At 44.6% G+C, this 20,095-nt stretch overlaps 1 protein-coding gene across 14 annotated transcripts in view; it reads right to left on the bottom strand.

The window, feature by feature from the left end:
• LOC147124368 (protein prune homolog 2-like) overlaps positions 1 to 20,095 on the bottom strand; it is a 716,966-nt gene that overhangs the window by 419,012 nt on the left and 277,859 nt on the right. For all 14 annotated transcript variants that reach the window (XM_085985995.1, XM_085985984.1, XM_085985968.1 and 11 more), the window contains exon 6: positions 16,543 to 16,637. In XM_085985995.1, coding sequence (XP_085842121.1) covers positions 16,543 to 16,637 — 95 coding nt within the window. The remainder of the gene's footprint in view (positions 1 to 16,542; positions 16,638 to 20,095) is intronic.

The raw sequence follows: 20,095 nt of genomic DNA, 5'->3' as shown, positions 1-20,095 counted from the left end.
CGTTCGGGTTTCAGGAGTTGATCCATAGTGTTGAAAATAAGTTAATAAAATTGATGTGCCTCAATAATTCCGAGACTCGAAGGTAGCAGAACAAAACAAGGCTTTTATTAACTTAGAACGAAACACGTAAGCGAGAGAGATGTCGTCCTTCTGGAGACTGGGGCTAGACTGAAGCTCGCTTACAAACGGGGCCAGGTATGGGCGGAGCCCTACACACAGCACATTCCAGTATACAATACAGCACATTCCAGTACACAATACAATGAGGTCTGGGGGAAGGGAAATGACACTGAAACCGATCTCAGTCACAGGCAGTGATGAATGGAAATATTTCATCACAGGATGTGCACTTGGGATGCTCTAACCTGCAGGGCTACGGACCAAGAGCTGGGAAGTGGAATTAGGCTGGATAGCTCTTGTGGTGATTATTTCCTATGTTTAATAAGAAGTATTGTGATTGGTGAATGGGGTGGTTGTTCTCTGTGTTAGTAAGAAGTATTGTAATTGGTTGTTTGTTTCTACCTTGAGATATATGCTGTAAACTCATTGGTAGTGGATGTCAGGTGATTTGTGGTGGCCATCTTAAATTCAGTTCTCTCCAGTCATGGTGGGAGACTGGTGTTGAAAGATGTGCTACTGGATTTTTAAAGTTAATAAAGCCTAGATTAGAAAGGCAAATCTATTCTTTATTTCAGCTTTTTGTTGGCCGGTGCGGACACGATGGGCCGAAGTGTCCTCCTTCCGTGCTGTAACTTTCTATGATTCTAGGAAGAATGAGGAGAGGCAATATAAACTAAAGGGCACAATTCTAAAGTGGGTGCATGAACAGAGATACCTGGGGGGTATATGTGCACAATTCGTTGAAGGTGGCAGGGCAGGTTGAGAAAGCAATTAAAAAAGCATACGGGATACTGGGCTTTATAATAGAGGCATAGGGCTCGATTTTGCCAGGCCCGAGGAGGTGGGATTGGAGGCATCTGAGGTATTAAAATCATAAAAAATAGCGGGCGGCTTCAGTCCCGCCTCCAGGCAATTTTCCCAGAATCGGGGTTTCAGACCCATGCATTTCCATCCCACCTCCAAGAGGTAGGATAGGCCCTTAACAACCAGTTAATTGCCTCTATAATCCCATTTTGAGAGGCTTTTCTGATTTTAACACTTTTCCCCCATCCTGCACATCTCCTCTGGAACACGGCAGTTAATCCTGGCGGCCTCACAAGTGGATTGCCTACTAACAGCTGCAGCTCCACCATTAAAAAGGAGTTTTCACCAACGATCATTTGCAGGTGGCAGTACTTTGTTGTCTCAGGTCTGGGGGAACTTTTAGCAGGCATACTCACTGTTGTAGAAGTTTGGAGCCTGACACCCATCTCCAGTGTGACCTCCTGGGAAACCCCTCTCCCCACCTTGACTGAGTGCTTCCTCAACTGAGGCATATACATGAAGCATGGGAACCATTTATTTCCTTTCATCCTGGACATCAGATTCGGGCGAAGACCAGCCGTGGCAGCAGCAGAACCCTGAACAACAGCACCACCAACAGCAGCACCAACAACAAGAGCACCAAGCTGCTGCTCACCCACCTGAAGCTGCACAGGCCAGAAGGCGCCAGCGCGCGACCACATTGCTGCCCGGGATGCAAGGGACGCACTCATGTTAGCCAGATTTGCTTAGCCTGCACAATCAAACACTTTTGCCTCACACCTCCTTACCAGAGCATCGACAATGGACAAGAACCTGCGGATTCCTATCACTCTGACCACCATACTGACAATTGCAAGTCGCTCTAAGCCTTCAATGTGGAAGTCCCATATGCGAAATGACACAGGCCACAACTTCAACAGTTTGCCATCAGAATTTTTTTATCACAACAAGCAACTGATGGCATTTCAAAAATAAACACAACATAATACCCAAGTGACTACCCTTGTGACTATTTGTGCATTAGCTTCCTCTTACACGTGCTCTTATGTGGTGCTTCCCCTGTGGCTTCAGCAGATGTGGAGGCCCCTTGCTCACTTTCTTGCTGCTCCTGTCTCGACACCTTTGGCGGCCGTCCTCTGAGGTTGCAAACCTGTGAGGGCTTGGCAACAGTCTGCTGCTCCTGTGGCTGTGCAGGAGATGAGACGCCCATCTCAGTTGGGTGAGGACTCTGGTGGGGCTCTGACCGAGGCATGGTCATGTGAGCGCTTGGAAAGGAGCACCCACTTCCTTGTTGTCTGCCACCAACATCCCTCTCATGGGTCAGTCCCACTTCAGAGCTAGCAAGTGACTTGACAGCACCTTGCTGCACATCAAGAGGGCCATGAGGACCCATTTCTGCACTGGAAGTCCTACTCCAGAGGACTTCCATGAAGGTCTGGTTTCTATGCTTAATAGCTGACCATCGCTCCTCAAGTGATGCCAGTCTATTCTGAACAATGGCCATGTTTTCAATACTCTGGTGACTTAGCTCCTCCATGGCCATAGCCATCCTCTCCTCTACCGTAGCCATCCTTTCCACGGAGATTGCCATCCTTTCCGTGATGATGCGTTCATGCGCCAATGCCTCCACAAAGGCTCTACTCATGTTTGCAATGGACTCTTCCATTTGCGCCACACTCGCAGCGAACCTGGAGACAAAACCTGCCAGAGACTCCTGCAGCTGTTCCTGGAGTTCCAGCACCACTCTCCTTCTGGATGGACCCAGAGGCACAGGGTCGACATGCAGCTGAGTCTAGCTGGAAGAGTCCTGCGACCTCTGACAAGGACTCTCCACTGCTGTCCCTGTCTCCACCATCTGCTGATGCTCACTTGTGAGCTGTGATACACCAGGTGCCAACACTACTCTATCTCGCGAAGGTCCCACCGAGCTGTGAGTGTCTGCGCTGGTGCTGGGTGCGTTGAATTCTGCCGACACTACACGCTCAGAGGTTGCAGCTTTCTCTGAGGAGTCTTGAAGCTCAGGCTGTTCCTCCTGGATAGTGGGGACCGGGGCTGTCAATGGTCTTGTGGGGGAGTAAAGGAAAGCGTTAGAGATGTGAGGTAAAGGTTGCATGCACATTGAATTGTACAGATGATCATAAGTCAATCTGTTAGAGCATCAGAATCATTATCAGTCACTCATGCAATGTCAATGAGAGAGATGCAAAACTATTCTGTCACCAGCTTGCTGTGATGCGCCCATCTGTCTGTCCCCCACTTGCAAATCTTCCTCAACACTGGCAATTTCCAGGGCCACCTCTTCCGAGGTGGTGAGCTGGGCTACTGCAGGTGGCCCTCCTCCTGTCCTCACTCTTTCCCTCTTATTGTGGGCTTTCTTTTCCTGCAATGAAGGACACAAGTAGAGTTTGAGTGAGAATAAAGGAGTGAGTGTCGAGAATCCATAGCATAGATGCTTAGAAGGAGACAAAGGGCCCTCCCTGTGTGTTGTAAGTTGTCATTGCATCACAATGATAGGGAGTGTGAGGGCTGCATGGTCGAATAGTTAAGTGAATGTGACCATAGAGAGAGAGGGAATGGATAAGGATGCAGGGATGTCAGTGTCAAGTGGGATGTGGAAGAAGAGGTTGGCAGAGCAGAGTGCTGGTGAGGAGAGGCGATGGAGATCAGATTAAGGGTGATGGGAAAGTCATACTCACTTTTCCTGTGTGGAGAAGGTCATGAAACCTCTTCCTACACTGCAGCCAGGTTCTGTGGCACATAGAGATTGAGTTGATCTACTGGGCCACTTGCATCCACACAGCTTTAGTCTGCTCGGGAGGCTTTTTCCTCCCCGAGGAAGGGAAGAGCACCTCCTTATTTGATCTTGCTCCCTCCACCAGAGCTTGGAGGGAGGCCTCATCGAACCTTGGAGCACACTCTGGCCTACTGCTGGATATAGTTGCTGAATGAAATGATCACAACAATGGGCATAATGTTTAAAGCCTCCAGAAGCAAGGCTGCTTGCAGGCCTTAAATCCAGCAGCATTGATGACGTCATCGGTGGCGACTTTCTGTATGAAAAGACTCATTGGGCCAGGGATTTCCACACGCTGGAAATCAAGTGCCCAATTAGGGCAAAATCGCACTTTTTTCCCCACTTCACATCGAATTTGGGGTCCTGACACAAAAATCACCTGACACGCCCCAGCCCATCCCCAATGGCAAAATCGAGCCCATAGAGTACAAAATCAAGGAAGTTATTGATGAACCTGTATAAAACACTGGTCGGACCTCAACTGGAGTATTGTGTCCTATTCTGGGCACCGCACTTCAGGAAGGATGTGAAGGCCTTAGAGAGGGTGCAGAAAAGAGTTACAAGAATGGTTCCAGGGATGAGGTACTTCAGTTATGTGGATAGACTGGAGAAGCTGGGGTTGTTCTCCTTAGAGCAGAGAAGGTTGAGAGGAGATTTGATAGAGGTGTTCAAAATCATGAGGGGTCTAGACAGATTAGATAGAGAGAAACTGTTCCTATTGGCGGAAGGGTCGAGAACCAGAGGACACAGATTTAAGGTGATTGGCAGAAGAACCAAAGGCGACATGAGGAAAAACTGTTTTACGCAGCGAGTGGTTAGGATCTGGAATGCACTGCCTGAGAGGGTGGTGGAGGCAGATTCAATTGTGGCTTTCAAAAGGGAATTGGATACGTACCTGAAGGAAAAAAATTTGTAGGGCTACGGGGAAAGGACGGGGGAGTGGGACCAGCTGAAGTGCTCTTGCAGAGAGCTGGCACGGGCTCGAATGGCCAATTGGCCGCCATCTGTGCTGTAAGCATTCTATGATTCTATGATCTGCAGGAACTAATTGATACATTTGTTCCTAACTAGGTATATTTTTACATTAGAAAGAGAAAGGGAAAACCAGTTTCAATATTGTTTTGTGCCAGCAGGGAAGGACTAGGCATTTTGCCGTAGAGTTGCGAAATAGGAGGGCATGGCACCCTCGGTCAACTTTTGTGAACCTTAGCTCAGGTGGTCACACTCTCATCTCCGAATCGGAAAGTTGTGGGTTCAAGCATAACTCCAGGACTTGAATATGTAATTTCAGCTTTTATTGTTTTTATATCTATGCAAAATATGCAATTAATGTTTAATATGTATACTCCATTTCATTGTGTTTTAAAATTAGTACCAAAGTTTGGTTTCAGTACTAGTCGAAAAAAGTGATTATTTCACAAAGTGTTACTACTTCAGCTTCAGGTTGCATATACTTGACAAGTTTAGTGTAAACCTGGAGTCAAGACCCAACCTGAAACCACTTTGTTCAAACACTATAGTTTTCGTGTAACTGTAGCCTCAGATTCATTTCATTGTTTCGGATTAAAGATTATATATGGCTTACTATAAATATAACTAGTAAAACAAAAAAGAAAACCTCCAATATTGGCCACAGTATTTTTTCTCGTTTTTTTTTTGTTGCCGCTCCTCCAAGACTCAGTATTACTAGCAGTTGGGGAAGGTGACACACAAGATTGTACCATTTAATGGATAGGGTTGACACACAAGATTGTATCACTTAATGGATAGGGTAAGTATGGATGGGCTTTGCTATCTTTCTATTCATGAGCTGTTTTCAGGTAAAAATGCAAACTCTAGTGCTCCAAGAGTTAAGGAGTAGATTTGCAATAGTTCAGCCTTTCACTTTAGACTGACCAACATAATTAGTAAACAATAAAATAATGGATTATCACCTGCAATTATATTGCAGTTGTATTTAATATTTCCTTTATTAAATAAAATGTCCAGTCTTTCAGAAGGCAAGCTGCAACAAATACCTGTGTTCCTCAGACTGTCCAGCAGTGGGAGCTGGTTAGCAGTATCAAACATGATTTTCTGTCCTCAGTCCACACTCTCACGATCCCAAGAGAATGGCATGTTCAGTAAAGTTAAGTGGCATATCTAAAGCAGTGATATCTCACTTCAAAAACTGATACGTAAATATACATGGCATATAGATTTATTAGTACAATAATAAGATAGAATCATTCCTTAATAAATATACATATAATAAAGGGCAAGCAGTTGTTTATATTGAAAACAGGCAAGTTATTAAACAGAACATATTTGATTGGGGGCAAAAATAAATGAGAACTAGAAAACCATCTCCACTGCAACCATCATAAAATACCTTGTGCAATTTGTCCTTCATGATTACTCATACATGCAGTAGAATTGCATTATTACCAACAGGATAAGGAAATAAGTATCTGTGCTGGAAATAGTGGGCTTCATAGAACCACAACCTCTTAAAGTAAAACCATCTTTTACTTCAGAATCAGCAAGTATGAGCAGATACAAAAAGTAGGTGTGAGTATAAATGGTGTAATATGGTAGAAAGTGACAACAAGTTATTCATTAATACTGTTCTGCTCTGAGTATCCCTCTTCCCACAAAAAAGGGAATTAAAAAAGGCCTGCGAAAGGGGAAAACTGGGGGGGGAAGCAACTGCTAGTTTGTTAATGTCTTGCTAAACTCATTCCATAGGTGGAAACTCAAATTGGAAAGTGAATATTTTGCTCCAGGTCAGATATGGAGTTAATAAATTTAAGGAAGAAACTATTTCATAATATTACTAACAGGATAAGAATTTAAATAATGCAACAGAGTTTTCTGCCAAAGAGCATAGATATTGCAGCCACTGGTGGGTATATCAAAGTGGAGCAGGAGGAGAGGATAGCCCAGGAGCATAGAGGCACAGGAAGTGTACAACTTGAAGCAGGTACTATTCTGGACAGCAGGGCTACCATATAAGAGTCAACTGCCTGGATGTGGCAGAGGAAGGCTGCATGAAAAGGCTCAAACTTGCCAGGGAGGCCAAGACTAAGGTGTGTCACCCAGGATACAGAGACCTGAAAGGACAGTCAACCATCCACACATCACTACTAGTGACAGTGAGGGTCAGCACTAGACTAAACTTTTATCACACAGGGACATCTCTGCAATCAGCCGCACTGTGTCTATTGAAGATCTGACACTTCATTTTCTGCACAATGAAAGGACGGCTGACTAAGAAATATTAAATGTTAATATTATGTTTCTCAGTACTTGTGCTTGTATTTAATATGTTTTGTGGCATGAACTTCTAAATGCACACCACTGTTATGTGTTCCCTTAGTTAATGGAGTAACACAGAAGTGTGACTATATAGCTAACTGGGAATCTACAGGGCAACAGAAGGCCTGGTACATGTATCTGCACTTAATGGTTACCTGAGTCACATTAATGCCAGGATCTCTTTTGTAGGAGTCACTGTGGGCTCTTAGCTTTCAGGGTTACATGATTGCACAGAGCTGCCACTGACATGATTACCAATCTATTGCTCCTGTGCTACTCCATGCATGCCACACTTCCTCACCATGCCTATCTAAGCGAAGAACAATGAGCATCTATGAGAGCTTAAGAATCCCTCTCTTCTGGTTTTCTGTAATTGTTCACCAAGCAAGTTGAAGCTGGCCACAACTAAATTTTGGTTCAAAAAGCTTCCTTTTCAGCAGTAGAATTATTCATGACACATGCTGCTACTGTGTACTGGGTCTGTGTAACTGTACTCATCACACGTCCAATTGCAGACTTCAATACATGCTGATCGATTGATCTAACCTAATGATACCACCTTCCAATGCTTTGTACATGAAGACAAATGGCTTAACAATAAATCCCTGGTATTACACAGGCCTCTATTCAAAAGCAGACTTACGAAGTTCCCCATACCAGTCATGAGGGGCATTTAAAATGTCAGGCCTATACCAAGAGCCTCCTCATCCACTCCCAATTGTTATCTCTTTATCACCAATACTTAGTGTTCACTATGTACTTCCTCTTGATCGTCTTTACAATCTTCTCCTGTATTGTGTCCATTTGTGTTGGTGCCTACTTTAAGTGGAGGTGATGACAATTAATGCTAAGATGAGTGATGTGCTTTATGAGTACATCATGTAGATCAGTGGATTGCCCTTGCTAATTGAGAAGAGCAGATGGTACATTAAAAGGACTGATGCCTACTCAGCAGCAACAGAGCGGGTGGGTGGTTAAAATGGAAGTCGTCGCTTTGCATATGTTCCCAACTTGTTTAAATTCATCGCCATTTCAACAGTGCTGATTCTGGAGTCAGAAAAGACGCCGCCACAGGAAGGGGGAGGCCTCATTAAAATGTAAAAATTGTGTCCAAAGACATCCTTCGGACCCCGAATTGATTTTAACCGTGAGTTGCGCAAGTATAGCATAATGCCGAACCAGCCGCTGAAACTTGGTGGCAAGCAGCAGCCTGACCAGAAGAGGGGCAGGTAAGTTTCAATATTTACTTTTTTTTTAAGGTTTTCTTGTGGGCCAGAAAAAACAGGTGTGTTCCTCCAGCCCCGACAAGGAAACTTTGGGTATCCCATGCCCCAGGCTTCCCTCCCTGTCCACTGACCGCGATCCCCTCTGAACTTCCACCCAATGCCACTTACTTTATTGTCAGGGACCATTCTCTCAGGTCCCCGGCGTGGCCTCCTACTGCATGAAATCCTGCTCCCACCTGCCGGCCACCTATTGATCGCTGCTATTTTTGACCAGAAATCCATCTTCCAACTTGGTATTGAGGCCCAGGAGTTAAAATGGCCCCAGCCATACGCCAGTGCCATTATAGGCGCTTCCCGGATGCCCCGGCCCCAGCATTCTGCACTTAACACCAGAGTTAAAATTGGGGCTATGAGTACAATGGCATATTTATCCATTTGGGTACTGTACTGTAAATTACATGCTGCTATTATGGTCAGTGTAAATAGACACTCTAATGTAACAAAACATATAAATTAATAGAATTTACATCTAATATGATACATATCAATAGTTCTGCACATTCCTCCAAATCAAACGCCTTCCAGACTCACCCTCCTGAATAAATTAACTATTCTTTCTTTATTATGGAGCAAGTTCTTTGTCATTGGGTTAAAAACTTGTTCCACAATGCTCCCCAAAGCAATGTGGCAATTTTGTCTTCAAACACAAGAGCTGTGGGAATAGAAACAAAATTATGTTCCTGTAGTACATTCTTTTTCCCATCATGGTGTGTGTAATATAATTTGCATAATTCTGTTTCACTTGCTCACTAAATCTTTGTTAACATTTCTCTGCGTCAGTACAGCAATGTCGATGTATGCACTGTACTGCTATTTTATAGTAACATTCTTCACTTACCTTTGTGCTCTGCTTCCTTCTTCAAGGTCCTCCAAACTACGAACCACATATTCACTCTTTAGTGATAAATTGCCACACAGGTCATGCCATTGAAATTTTTTTTGATAACATAAGAAATAGGAGCAGGAGTAGGCCAATCGGCCCCTCGAGCCTGCTCCGCCATTCAATAAGATCATGGCTGATCTGATCCTAACCGCCAATCTACTATCACAGAACCATCTCCTGAATCTAACAGAATTAGACACACGAAATAGGAACAGGATCAGGCTACACGGCCCCTGGGCCCGCTCCGCTACCCACAGGGCCATGTCCGATCCGAACCTAGACTCATGTCCAAATTCCTGCCCGCTCCCCGTAACCCTTAATTCCCTTTACTTCTAGGAAACTGTCTATTTCTGTTTTAAATTTATGTAATGATGTAGCTTCGACAGCTTTTTGGGGCAGCATATTCCATGGACCTACCACCCTCTGAGTGAAGTAGTTTCTCCTCATCTCAGTCTTGAAAGAGCAGCCCCTTATTCTAAGGCTATGCCCCCTAGTTCTAGTTTCACCCATCATCGGGAACATCCTCCCCGCATCCACCCGATCCAACCCCTTCACAATCTTATATGTTTCAATAAGATCGCCTCTCATTCTTCTGAACTCCAATGAGTAGAGTCCCAATCTACTCAACCTCTCCTCATGTGTCCAACCCCTCATCCCCGGGATTAGCCGAGTGAACCTTCTTTGTACTGACTCGAGAGCAAGTATGTCTTTTCTTAAGTATGGACACCAAAACTGTATGCGGTATTCCAGGTGCGGTCTCACCAATACCTTGTACAACTGAAGCAATACCTCCCTATTTTTATATTCTATCCCCCTAGCAATGAAAGCCAACATTCCATTGGCCTTCTTAATCACTTGCTGCACCTGCATACTAACCTTTTGAGTTTCGTGCACCAGGACCCCCAGATCCCTTTGTACTTCAGTACTTTCAAGTTTCTTGCCATTAAGATAATAACTTGCTCTACGATTTTTCCTGCCAAAGTGCATAACCTCACACTTTCCAGTATTGTATTCCATCTGCCAAATCTCTGCCCACTTACTTAGCCTGTCTATGTCCCCTTGCAGGTTTTTTATGTCCTCCTCACTCACTACTTTCCCTCCCATCTTAGTATCATCTGCAAACTTTGATATGTTATACTCGGTCCCCTCCTCCAAATCGTTAATATAGATTGTAAAGAGTTGGGGACCCAGCACTGACCCCTGCGGAACACCACTAGTTATTGATTGCCAGTCTGAGAATGAACCATTTATCCCAACTCTCTGCCTTCTGTGAGATAGCCAATCCTCTATCCATGCCAGAATATTACCCCCAATCCCGTGATTTTTTATCTTAAGCAATAATCTTTTGTGTGGCACCTTGTCAAATGCCTTTTGGAAGTCTAAATACACTACGTCCACTGGTTCCCCTTTATCCACCCTATATGTTACTTCATCAAAGAACTCCAGCAAATTTGTGAAACATGACTTCCCCTTCATAAAACCACGCTGACTTTGTCCTATTAAATTATGATTATCCAAATGTCCTGTTACTGTCTCCTTAATAATGGACTCCAAAATTTTACCTACCACAGATGTTAGGCTAACCGGTCTATAGTTTCCAGCCTTCTGTCTACTGCCCTTTTTAAATAAGGGTGTTACATTAGCAGTTTTCCAGTCTGCCGGGACCTTTGCTGAGTCCAGGGAGTTTTGGAAAATTATTTGGAAAATTGGAAAATTTGGAAAAGTATCTAAGGATGTAAGTAAGGCACAATGGACCAAATGGCCTCTTTCTGTGCCGTATCATACTATGGCCAGAAGCTTGCCAGCGCTCAGAGGGTGGGTTTGGAGGTGGGTCCGCTGTCAAAATTTAAAAGATTGACAGCGGGTCGGGTACCCGCTGTGAATCCACTTCTGTGTCAGTTTCCCAGGTGCTGGGTCTGCCTGCACTTTACAGACCCGACACTAAGCAGTGGGTGAGCCAACTGAAATAGTGAAGAGGTTGTTAAAAGTTACTTAAATAGCATTTTACCATCTACTTACCATTTTTCCAGCTTTTTGACAAGTTTCACGGCGCTCGGGGATCACGTCATGTAAGTAGATCGGGTTTTTAATGACACTCCATTGCTCTGAATAGGCGACAGCTGCAAAAGTGGTATAAAAGCTACCGTTTCACAGCTGTTCATTTTCCAATGTTAGAAGCTGGAGCCTTCAGGATTTGGAACACACTTTTGAGCTTTATGCAGTTTGGAAGGGTTTGGAGTAAACTCTCTATCCACTGTCACCTCCTTGGAACAACCTATCTCACCACTGACAGATCGCTTCTGACATCTCAACTTCAGCTGCCATCTATTTCATCAGCATCGGTGCCCTTCAAAAAATCTCACCTTGGTCCTCAGAATCCCACAACGATCAGCGCCAACACCAACATCACCAGGCACACCACCATCACCAGGCACACCAACAACACTAACAACAATCAACTGATGCTGGACAGGACACAGGGCATCAGCACCTGACTACATTGCTGCCCGGGAGGCCAGGGATGGCCTCACCATGGCCAGATTTACTTCACTTGACGCTGTACATCCTGGCTGCCACATGATGCGCCAGGCTGGTACCAACCCACACCAGCACCATAAAGCATCCCTGCAATGCCTAAACCATTCCTTTCACACTCACCACTATTATGTCCGTGAATGATTGAGACACGGACAGCAGGAGTTAAACAAAACACGTCTTTACTGGTGGAAGTCAATAGTGAAACTAAAAAAACAGAGGCACACTAGCGCCTTTTATACAGGGATGCTCACTGCCGGTACTGCAGTCTGAGGCCAGTTATTCTCTTAAAGGTACATACACAACAACCACCATTGCAGGGGGTGCCCTTATGTCTCACCATTCACTACAACTCACTAAGCCACTTCCAAAGGTGCACACAAATCTGTCCAAGAAGGCAAAGCGTTCAAAATAAAGATTTCAATGTCTGACAGCACATTAACAGAAAGTGCCTACCCTTGTGTGTTGTTAGTTGGTATGATTGGACTAGGATGAGGGTGATTGTGAGGGGTGGCTAGTGAGATGGGGAAGTGATAATGTAGATAAAGAGGGATGGGTGGAGGTGCAAGGTAAGTTGGTGTGAGTAAGGATGTGCAGAAGTAGGGTAGGGAAGGCAGAGTGATGGGGATGTGATGAGTGGCACAGCAGGATGAGGTTGAATGTGGCTTTGCAGTAGCATTTCATGAACTACTGAGATCATTGAAAGGTTTGCGCCACTGCAGCCTGGTCCTCCTGACGACATCCCTGCTTGTACCCTCCTGTGCAATGTGCAACCAGGCTGCATTGGTCTCCTGGGGGGGGTCTCTTCTGCCCATTGGAAGGGAAGAGAACCCCGCCCTGCGTGCTGTGACTCCCTCCATAGCCATATGGAGGGAGTCATGGGAGAGCCTGGTGCAGCTGTGCACCTTTGTGCAGTGCTTGTCAGTGTTTGCAACACCTCAATACTGTAGAACACTGACAGCACAACTGTCCAAATCAATGCGCACATGGTCCCTTTAAGGAAACCAGCTGATGACGCGTCATCAAATGACAGCATCAGGCCCGCTTCCATTTAATTGGCCAGGAACCTCGCAGGGTGGGCTTAACAAGCCTAATCAGGGCAAAATCACTTCAACAGAGCGCGATGGAACCGGGAGCAGGGTTGCAGTCCGCCACCTACCTCGGCCGCACTTAGCCAGCCTCGGTTGGCGAAATCACGGCCATAGTGTGTGCAAATGGTAGAAGGGTTTGACGAGTAGAGCCCTGTAGGGCTCCATGTTGGAACTATTATGCTTCAAGATTTTCATAAATGATCTGGAAGTCAATGTTGGTATCTTCTTCATCTTAAAATTTCTAGATGACACCAAAGTAGCAGGGCTGATTAATATGGTGGAAGATAGGGTTACCAGCTACATGAGGACTTAAAATGTTTGGGATATGTCAGCAAACAATTGACAGATGTAGTTTAATGTAGATAAATAGAAAGTAATGCCATAAGGTATATGAAATAAGCAGAGAAATTATAGGATTAATGGAGAAATACTGACAAGAAGAATCCGAAAGGAATCTAGCAGTCATAGATAAACCTATCAAGCTATCAAGCCAAAGTCTGACTGCTGTCAAAAGCAAATCTAATGTTATATTGTATAAAAAGAGTGAGAGTGCAGATCAAAGGAATCTACTGTACTATTTGTATAAAGCACTGGTCAGACCTGCCTGGAGTATTGCGTGCAATCTGAAAACCATGCTACAAGAAGCTGGAAAAGTTGCATAGAAGAGCTATTAGATTGATTTGTGGTCTACAGAATAAAACAAATGAGAATAGACTCGCAGAACTGGGATATTAGTTGTAGGAGAGAAGAAGACTGAGGGGGGAATTCTGCCGGCCCTCAGGGGGCGGGACATCTGGTAAAATTGCAAAGATTGACAGCGGGTCCCGAACCCGCTGTCAACCCGCCTCCAAACAATCTTCCCGGATGTCGGGTCCCTGATTTGCGCATGGACCCGACACCTCACAGTGGGAAGAGCATTATAGCCAGTTACAGGCAGTTAAGAGGCTTTTTCCAATTTTGACAGGTCTGCTGCGGGATTCCCGACGTCCAGACACCAGGGTAAGTGTGGCGTGCTGTGGGTCTAATGTAATGTTTCTTCATTGATGACAGCTGCAGAAGTGGTGTGAAGGATCCAATGGTACACTGGTGAGTTTCAGAGATAAGAAAATGTTGGGAAAATAATTTTTAATGCATTTAGACTTTTCTGTAGGTAACAAGTTTTGAAGTGTTTGTGTAGTCCCACCTCATTGGGAAAACCTCTCTCACCATTGACAGATCGCTTCTGTAACCTCATCTGCAGCTGCCATCTGTTCTAGCCTAAGGAAGGAGTCACTGGAGAGCCTGGATGCAAAGGCTCACCTTTGTACAGTGATTGTCAGTGTTTGCAGCACCTCAATGCTGAAAAATCAGCTGTCAAAAAAATTGAGCATGTCCCCTTTAAGAAAACCAGCAGATGACGCGACGTCAACTGACATCATCTGACACCAGCTTTCTCCTAATTGGCTGGCAAGCCCGCAGGGCGGGCTTAACAAGGGCAATTGTCGCAAAATAGTGTCTGTGTGTCGGACGTCATTGGGGATGGGATTGGACCCCGGAAGGAAGCTGTCCCGCCCCTAGGCCGCACCAAAAGGTAAAATCCAGCCCTGAGAAAGCACATGATTGAGGTTTTCAAATTAAAAAACCTGGGAGATGTAGAGGATCAGTCAGGTTTATTTGATTTGGTACAAGACAATAGAACAAGGGGACAAGGGGACATGAGTACAAGATGAAAAGAGATAGATTAAGGAAGGATGTAAGCAAACATTATTTTAGAGAGTTTGGCTTTTGGAATACCTTGACAATGGAGGTTATAGGGACAAATAGTTTAGATCTCTTCAAGGTCAAACTGGACAACCATCTTGAAGAGAAACACATCGGCCCAGAAATTAGGATCGGGGGCTTGCCGCGTGTGCAAGCCCCCGATGTGCACTTACCCGACGCGCCGACAGCTGAAGCCTGGGACTGCTTGGAATTCCTGTCACTGGCCCGGTTCAGCTGTTGGCGCGCTGTGCTTGCCTGATCCAGCGGCGTAGTTAGTGCGATGTGCCGGCTGGGATCAGGTGAGCACTGGGCAGCCAATCAGGGGAGGGGAAACTTCATTCATGAGTTTGATAGTAAGAACTGTCAAACTCATGAAAACTACGGGCGCCCAAAACACTACATAAACTTTAAATAAAATTTTAAAAAACATCCCACTAATTAAATGAACTATAAATAACTTTAAAAAATGATTTTAAACAATTAATCAAATTTTTGAAAAAATTTTTTTTTTAAGAAATTGGGTCTAAAAATAAACTTACCTTACTGTAAAGTCCTTAAAAACAATAAGGCTGTGGAAAAAATGTTATAATTTTAAATAATAGACCACTTACCTTAAAGAATCAAGTCCTTACGCCTCCTTTTTACATTTCTAAAAAGTTCAGGCCCTTACACACGGGCAAACCTGTCAAAAAGAAGGAAGTTCAACGCGTGCGCGCAGAGTCCTGCGCGCACGCATTGGGCTTCTGAACCCCTTGGATGAAATGCCGGTTTCCCGCGCATGCGCTGTGCATGCTGAAATCCGGCACTTCCAATGGGCCCACGCGTGAGTACCCCATCCGTACTCACGCGTTGGGACCGGAATTACTGGCCCATTATTAGTTACAGCTGCTAGGAGAGCAGAAAGGTGGACTGGATGGACCTATGGTTGTTTAGTCCTTGGCATTTTCTATGGTTTCCTTCTCAGTTGATTTGTGTGCTGTCCTTCTCTCCCACCAAAAACTTTAATGCAATACTATTACAATAGTTACAAATTAGCCTAAAGCCTTGTTACTAAAGTGGACTTTTCGCAATGGTCATTGAACTATCCAAAGCTGTGTTAATGAACCTTTTGACACTTATACCTATTAAGTGCTTGAGAAGTGTTTTTTGGCTGATATTTTTGTTACCACTAACTAAATTACATTCTCAAAAGTCACACATTTCCACAAGTTTGATAAATGACTCACAATTTCAAATTACAATTTGAAAAATGGATGTTTCACTTATTTTTTTATTGCACTTTATTACCTGCCAGTCACCCCTAATTAGCAAAAGAAGGTGCAACAGAAAAAGTGAACAGACTTCAGATGAAGTATATATGAATTAGCTGGTGTAAACTATGCAACTTAAAAATAAAACTCTGTTGCAATAAAAGAACTATAGGATCAAAAAGACAAAAACAATACAGTTGCATTAACCAAGAGTATTTTTTTTCTGAAAAATGCATAAATCAACCAATGATATTCAATGAAATGCATTAAAGACTTTTAAAAAATCTCACATGGACTTCATAAAATTGGAAAAAAAGAAAATAAACCACCACCATAACTCTCACAGCTGATATCCAATTTTGTACATGCATTCTGTTTCTGACAGGTAAGTAGTGCACACATCCAAAGAGCTGAAAAACATCCTGTTCAATTCTATATTAAGGATTCCCTATTGAGCCATCACAGGATGACATACATCTCTCGGAATGAGGAACGTAATATTTCATTTGTGATGTTCTAAAACATTATGATAAATCACTCTTCATTAAAAAAGTTATTAATATGCATTATGCAAATCAGTCTACAATTAAGCATTTAGATCTGTAAAGCGGTGGTAACATCACTCAAACTGTGCTGTTAGTGTTGTTTGCAGTATCAAAAGTAAATATTGATGTGATGGAATGGACCACCCTATGCACTCCTATTGTCAAATTGTATCTAGTTTTAACAGCAATTCACTCACCTCCAGGGTCATATACACAGTACTAATTGCTAGTTTTGTATCTCCTTCTGACAGCTCCTTAAGATCTTTCAGCAAAATCTGTTCAGTATTTAAACCTACAACAGAAGCGGAAATAAAAATGGTTTAATATTTCCCTTACATGGCACAGCAGCAATAATTTGTTATTGCTTTGGGTTATAAAGCGTTAACCTTAGCAAGCATTTAAAATTCTTTCAAAACTTTAACTCAAATTATAGCTATCACTTGATAAAGCAGTGTGACTAAAGTTCTCCATGTTGCTTGAAATTCAACTGTAGCAGTAAATAATGTCATTCGCACAACAGAAATATTGTGCCTTGACATCCATCAGCTATGATTCTTAATTCACCAAGGTATTAAGCCTTTGTACCATTATGTCAAACTACCTGTCACTTTTGCATCCCTCAAAGCAATGCATTAACATTGTTACTTTCAACAGATCAGGTTATTTGTATGCTAATATAGCTTTGCATGCAAACACATGTTGCTCAGTGAAAACGTACAACAAATATATTCCATATTTTCTCCTCTTAGGAATATACACATTAATTACTTAAATTTAAGATAATTTGCAAAAGAATCAGAGGGGAAATGAGGAGAAACTTTTACACAGCAAGTTATGATGATCTGGAATGCCCCACCTGAAATGAAATTGGATATATACTTGAAAAAGAAACATTTCCAGGGCTATGGGGAAAAAGCAGGGGAGTGGGGCTAACTGGATAGCTCTTTTAAAGAGCCAGCACAGGCACGATGGGCCGAATGGCCTCTTTCAGGCCTCTTTCTGTGCTGTAAGAATCTATAATAAAAATGAATTAAACTTATTACAATATGGTCAAAATTATTCAAATGATTGTAAATTAACTATTTCACATTATTTGGGGTTAGAGAAAGACAAAGGCCTCGATATTAACCCCTGCACGATGGGCAGGAGAGCAGGGTTAAACCGTTAAGTGCGCAAAACACGACCTCAACCTGCGACACACATTACCGTTTTTATGGCAGTGGGTTTCGTGGTGTACGATTGTCCTGCTATGGACGCTTCATTAACATATTTAAATTGGGCTCCCACAGTGCAATTGGGAGCCCAATTTAAAATTTGCTGCTGGTGCACAGGTTTCCCAGGGGTTGAGAAACCCGGCAGTGAACTGCCAGCTCCACAAGGTAAGTGCCTTTCTCAGCACTCCTCATGGGCCAGGAGGAGCAGGGTTTCTCCCCCCAGCCCCTCAGGAAAGCCTACAATTCCTCTCTGCTGAACGAGGCCTCTCTATCCCTCCCCCACCCCTCCGATTACTGACCTCCAGCCCCATCTTCTCCCCCCAGCTCTAATGTCCATTCTCTTCTCCCCCCAGCTGACCTTAACCCCTCCCAGCCACAATCACAGGCCTTTCCTCTCTCCCAACTGCCAGGGACCGTCCCCTAGGGTCCCCGGCTACGGCCTCGTACTGCCGGCCAGGTTGTCAATTTGGTTACACTATGCTGACCTTGATTACTTGAAGAAAATTGTTTGAGTTACGGGGGGCAATTTTAACCTGGAGACGCGTGTGGGGTTGAGTGCAGGTGGAGGGCTAAATCTGGCAAAAACACGAGTCCATCAGGAAGCCGGCTCCAACCCACCAACTTCCACATTTCACTCCAGCACGTTAGGCTGCGTGTGCGCAACCCCCTTGGGAGAGGTGGGTTGTCAACTGACATATGTCAATTGCTCAAGTAGAGCGATATTGACATGGGTTTTGCACATTAACTTTGGGTCCACGGGCTTCCCAAGCTTCCTGGAACTCACCAGTGAAAGCAAGGTGAGAGCATAACAGCAATTGAGGGGGCGGAAGCCATGACAGGGAAAAATGCCAATAAGTACTCAGTACACACAGCTGCTTTCTTAACTGCTTGTGGGAAAGGCTTTGTTCACAGTTCTTGTGCTGAAAGGTGTTGTCCCAAGGGAGTTGCGCACACGCAGTTCAATACGCTGGAGTGAAATGCAGAAATTAGCAGGTTGGAGCTGGCTTCCCAACACGCTCGCATTTTTGCCAGATTTAACCCCCCACCTGCACCCCAACCCCATGAGCTCCTCCAGGTTAAAATAATAGTGATACAATGAATGACATATGACCACCAGATGTGTCATTGAACAAGCCATCGGCATGCTGAAGATGCACATCAGGTGCCTGGACAGATCTGGTGGCGACTATCAGTGTGCACCAGCCTGGGTCTCCAGAATGGTCATCGTGTGCTGCGCTCTGCACAACATTGTGCAGCAGTGAGGTTTGGACCTGCAGGAGGGACAAGGCACAGAGCACACAGCCTCTTCAGATGATTCTGAGGAGGAGGAGGAGGATGAGGAGGGGGAAGAGGAGGAGGAGGATGAGGAGGCGGAAGGTGATGCAGGCAATGCACCACCAGCGGCATACATTGCTGCCCAGCATGTCCTCATTATTGCGAGGTTCACTTGGGTTCCACCGGTGCATCCATCTAACAACCACATGCAAAAGCCACTTTTGCCCCCCACCCCCCAATGCCACTAACACAAAGCAGTCCTGCAAACAACCAAGCATCCTTTTCACAGCCCCCCATTACTCAGCGTTAATTCATGTCTTCCCATTCTTCATCACACAACTGAAAAGGTCACTTGACAGCCAGCAACTAAGAAAGGGCAAGATGCGAAAGTGGTGCAAAAGAATAATATTTGTGTGTTTCAAATAGACAACAGAACAATCTAACAATGTGTAACACACCCATGTGCATACCCTTGAGCAACTACAAATCTTTACTCTTCCTTTTCCTAGCACTTCTACAGGGTGCGTACCCTGTAGCTTTAGCAGAGGTGGAGGCAGGCTGCTCAGATCCCTGCTCTGACTGTTGAGTTGCTCTTGGCCGATGTCCTCCGAGTTTTGGAGCCAGTGAGAGCCCCGCCAAAGACTGTGCAGGGGCAGACTCGACCATCGGGACACAAGGCTGCATGTGGGGTACTGACTGAGAGGAGGGCGTGGCAACGGATGAGAACTGGAAGCGCTTTGAGCCGAGTCGCCACTTCCATGTCTCCTTTCACCATCATCCCTCTTGAGGCCCAGCTCCATGTCCCTGTTAGCAATGAGCTGGAGAACATCTTTGCTGCAGATCAGTGGGGTGATAAAAGGCTAAAGATAGGTTATCATTCCTCCAATTTAAGGTGCCATTCATAGTGTGCAAGCCGTTGGTGAATGCCTACATGCACCCATGTGATTGCTGCATTTGATGCTCCAAACAGTTGGCCACTCTTTCCATGGAAGAAGACATAATCGCAATGGCCTGCAAGAGCATGCTGCTCATGCTTGAGACAGACTCCTCCAATCTCTCTGCAATCGTGCACTTTGCACTTGGAAGGCCTGCCATTACATGGCAAATACTCTGCTGCTGCTCAAGAAGTATCTTCTTAGTCGACAGACCTTGGGGTATAGCATCTGCGTCCAGCTGAGCAGAGCTTGGAGAGTCCTGCGCCCTCTGACATGGACTCACCACTGCTGTCCCTGACTCCACTATCTGCTCTTCCTCACTTTGA

The sequence above is a fragment of the Somniosus microcephalus genome, chromosome 1 (genome assembly GCF_052327205.1).
Source record: "Somniosus microcephalus isolate GS21.2 chromosome 1, FLI_Smic_1.0, whole genome shotgun sequence".
Classification (NCBI taxonomy): Eukaryota; Metazoa; Chordata; class Chondrichthyes; order Squaliformes; family Somniosidae; genus Somniosus; species Somniosus microcephalus.
This window is presented reverse-complemented; position numbering and strand designations above follow the sequence as displayed.